Consider the following 2,500-nt stretch of genomic DNA (forward strand, 5'->3'; position numbering starts at 1 on the left):
AGGCGTTTTGGGTACGTGAAAATAGGTTTTATAGTATGTGACATCTCTGACATTTTGTATGCTTTAAACACCAGGAGATCACACTCATTTCGTCTTTTCATCTAGTAGAATTCGCTGCACCCTACTGAGGAACGAGAATAGCTGATGATCAGATCTGCTGACACCCTGTCACAAAACACACGAATGGCGGGAATACATGCAATTGCATTGGATGAAGCATTCTCAGTCTGGATGAGCCCAGTATGTTTATGTTGCTTATTACAGTACGTTGTAAATAGTATGTAGTACGATTAGTACACGGTATGCCTTTTTTAGTCCGTAGTAGGCAAGACAGATTTCAGACAGAGCCCCAGACGAGACAGAGGTGACTGGATTACTGGACTATTAATTAATACAGTGTCGAGTCGAAACAGAGAGCTCACTGAATACTGGCAGCCGCCACTCACTTCCTTGAAGAAACACTCAATACATTTGGCATCTGTTTGAACCTCTAGGGACAGCGGTCCTGCTCAGAAGGTTTAGGTATTCTCCTGTTTGTCTCCTCCTCCTCCTTCTCAAACGGAATGGTTGTTGGTGGCGGTGCAGGAAATGCAGTTTAGAATCTTGGGCTCCTAGCCTGTTGCTCCTCGCATGTCTGACTTTCAGCGTATACATTAGTGTTTCCGTATTCTCCTCCCTCCCTCTCTCTCCTTCTCTCTCTCTCCTTCTCTCTCTCCCTCCCTCCTCTCACCCTGTGTCATCGTAGCAGTAACTTCAAGGCTGAACGAGAGCCTTTGAAAGCACTTAGGGAGACGCTGCCAGCCGCATTAAACTCTATTATTGGAACGTATTCATTTTGTCCCTATTCACCGGGGGGCACATTTATGTTGGGGAGAGTTTATCTGCTAGATGCCACTGTTCTTCCCCTCCCTCTGCATTCAATGGGAAACAAAGGCAAAGTAACAAATGCACAGCCTCTATGTTTGTTATTTTCACTGGTATCGTCAGGGCCGAGGTTTTCATACACATCACTGTCAGCGTGCTGCTGGAGTGAAAGGGCCTGTGTCAGGCCTCGGCCATTTGTCATAAAATGTCAGCCCAACCCGGCTCCATTTGCAGTAATGGGTTATTGCGTACCGTGTGTGTGTGTGTGTGTGTGTGTGTGTGTGTGTGTGTGTGTGTGTGTGTGTGTGTGTGTGTGTGTGTGTGTGTGTGTGTGTGTGTGTGTGTGTGTGTGTGTGTGTGTGTGTGTGTGTGTGTGTGTGTGTGTAAACGTTGAAAGGACCTGATGGTAAACATGGATTTGATTGTGCTTTTCCTCTGGCTAGCGGATGTAGATTATTGACTCTATATTATTATAGTGTGTATTGTCTGCTGAGAGAGAGAGAGGGATTCAGAGACGCAGAGACTAGGGATTTAGAGACACAGAGAGCCGGCCATTGGGGACCAATGAATAATAGGAAATGAATAATGATTAACTATTTCTATAAATATAACTATTGAAATGGATCAAAGAATAGTGTTTCTCCCACTGTCACCCACAGCTCATATTACATCCCTGAATGTTTCATACTCACTCACTCTCCCTTTCTCTCTCTCTTCTTTCTCTCTCTCTGTTTTTTCCAGGATGTCTTCCAAGCGACCAATCTCTCCATATGGGGGGACAGATGGAGAAGTAGTCATGGCAACCAGCAGACAGAGACTGGAAGAGGAAGAGAGAGATGATGGACAGGCTGTCATGCACCTCCCCCTGACCCCCTACTGCAGCAAGGTGTCCCCCCTCTCTCCCCGCCCCCTGGACAGCCCCCCCACCCTGCACAGTGCCATGGTAAAACAGCCCCTCGTTGTCTTCATATCATTTATTAACTGCTCTTATTGGCTACTTGGCTTTGTTTCGACTCTTCTTATTGGTCGTCTGTATTTTAAATCCTCCCACGCTGTTGGGGTGGAAGTTGGCACTTAAGGACAGATCTTCGGATCCGTTTGTCCTGATCTCGACCATAAGGGGGCTAAACGGAACATAGCCGTTGACAGGAAGTGACAGTCCCCAGCTATCATCGACTGAGACAGAGCCATTTAGCATTGTGTTAAATGACTGTTTATTAGACTGTAATTACAGAGAGTTGTAGTTATGGCGTCCGGTTTTGAAGTAACACATACTTCCAACAGAGGAAATAATATTTTGGGGAAACTGGACACAAAAGATGCTCGAGAGTGCTCTTATGGTGTGAACCGCGTTTCCGTTTTGTTTTAGTGTGAAAGCCCGTGTCTGTGCTGTAACCGTTTGACGGTGAGGCATGGAGACGCGGTACATGTGTGACTGTCAATGTGAGCCATGTCAGTGAGTCATGCACTGCTGTGAAAAGGGTGACTGTGTGTGGTGACAGTAAATGCATATCATCATTACGATGTATAGTTTGGTGTGTGTGATGTGTATACTGTGCAGATCTGTGTGTGTGTGTGTGTGTGTGTGTGTGTGTGTGTGTGTGTGTGTGTGTGTGTGTGTGTGTGTGTGTGTGTG

The 2,500-nt window shown here is 46.2% G+C and overlaps 1 protein-coding gene across 1 annotated transcript in view; it reads left to right on the plus strand.

Annotated features, from left to right (window-relative positions):
- sox5 (SRY-box transcription factor 5) overlaps positions 1–2,500 on the plus strand; it is a gene marked incomplete in the record, with an annotated part of 119,016 nt that overhangs the window by 12,837 nt on the left and 103,679 nt on the right. Inside the window, 1 exon segment of the mRNA NM_001164068.1 lies at positions 1,606–1,807. Within this exon segment, the coding sequence (NP_001157540.1) occupies positions 1,606–1,807 (202 nt within the window).

Source organism: Oncorhynchus mykiss, chromosome 15 (assembly GCF_013265735.2).
Source record: "Oncorhynchus mykiss isolate Arlee chromosome 15, USDA_OmykA_1.1, whole genome shotgun sequence".
In the NCBI taxonomy this organism is placed as follows: domain Eukaryota; kingdom Metazoa; phylum Chordata; class Actinopteri; order Salmoniformes; family Salmonidae; genus Oncorhynchus; species Oncorhynchus mykiss.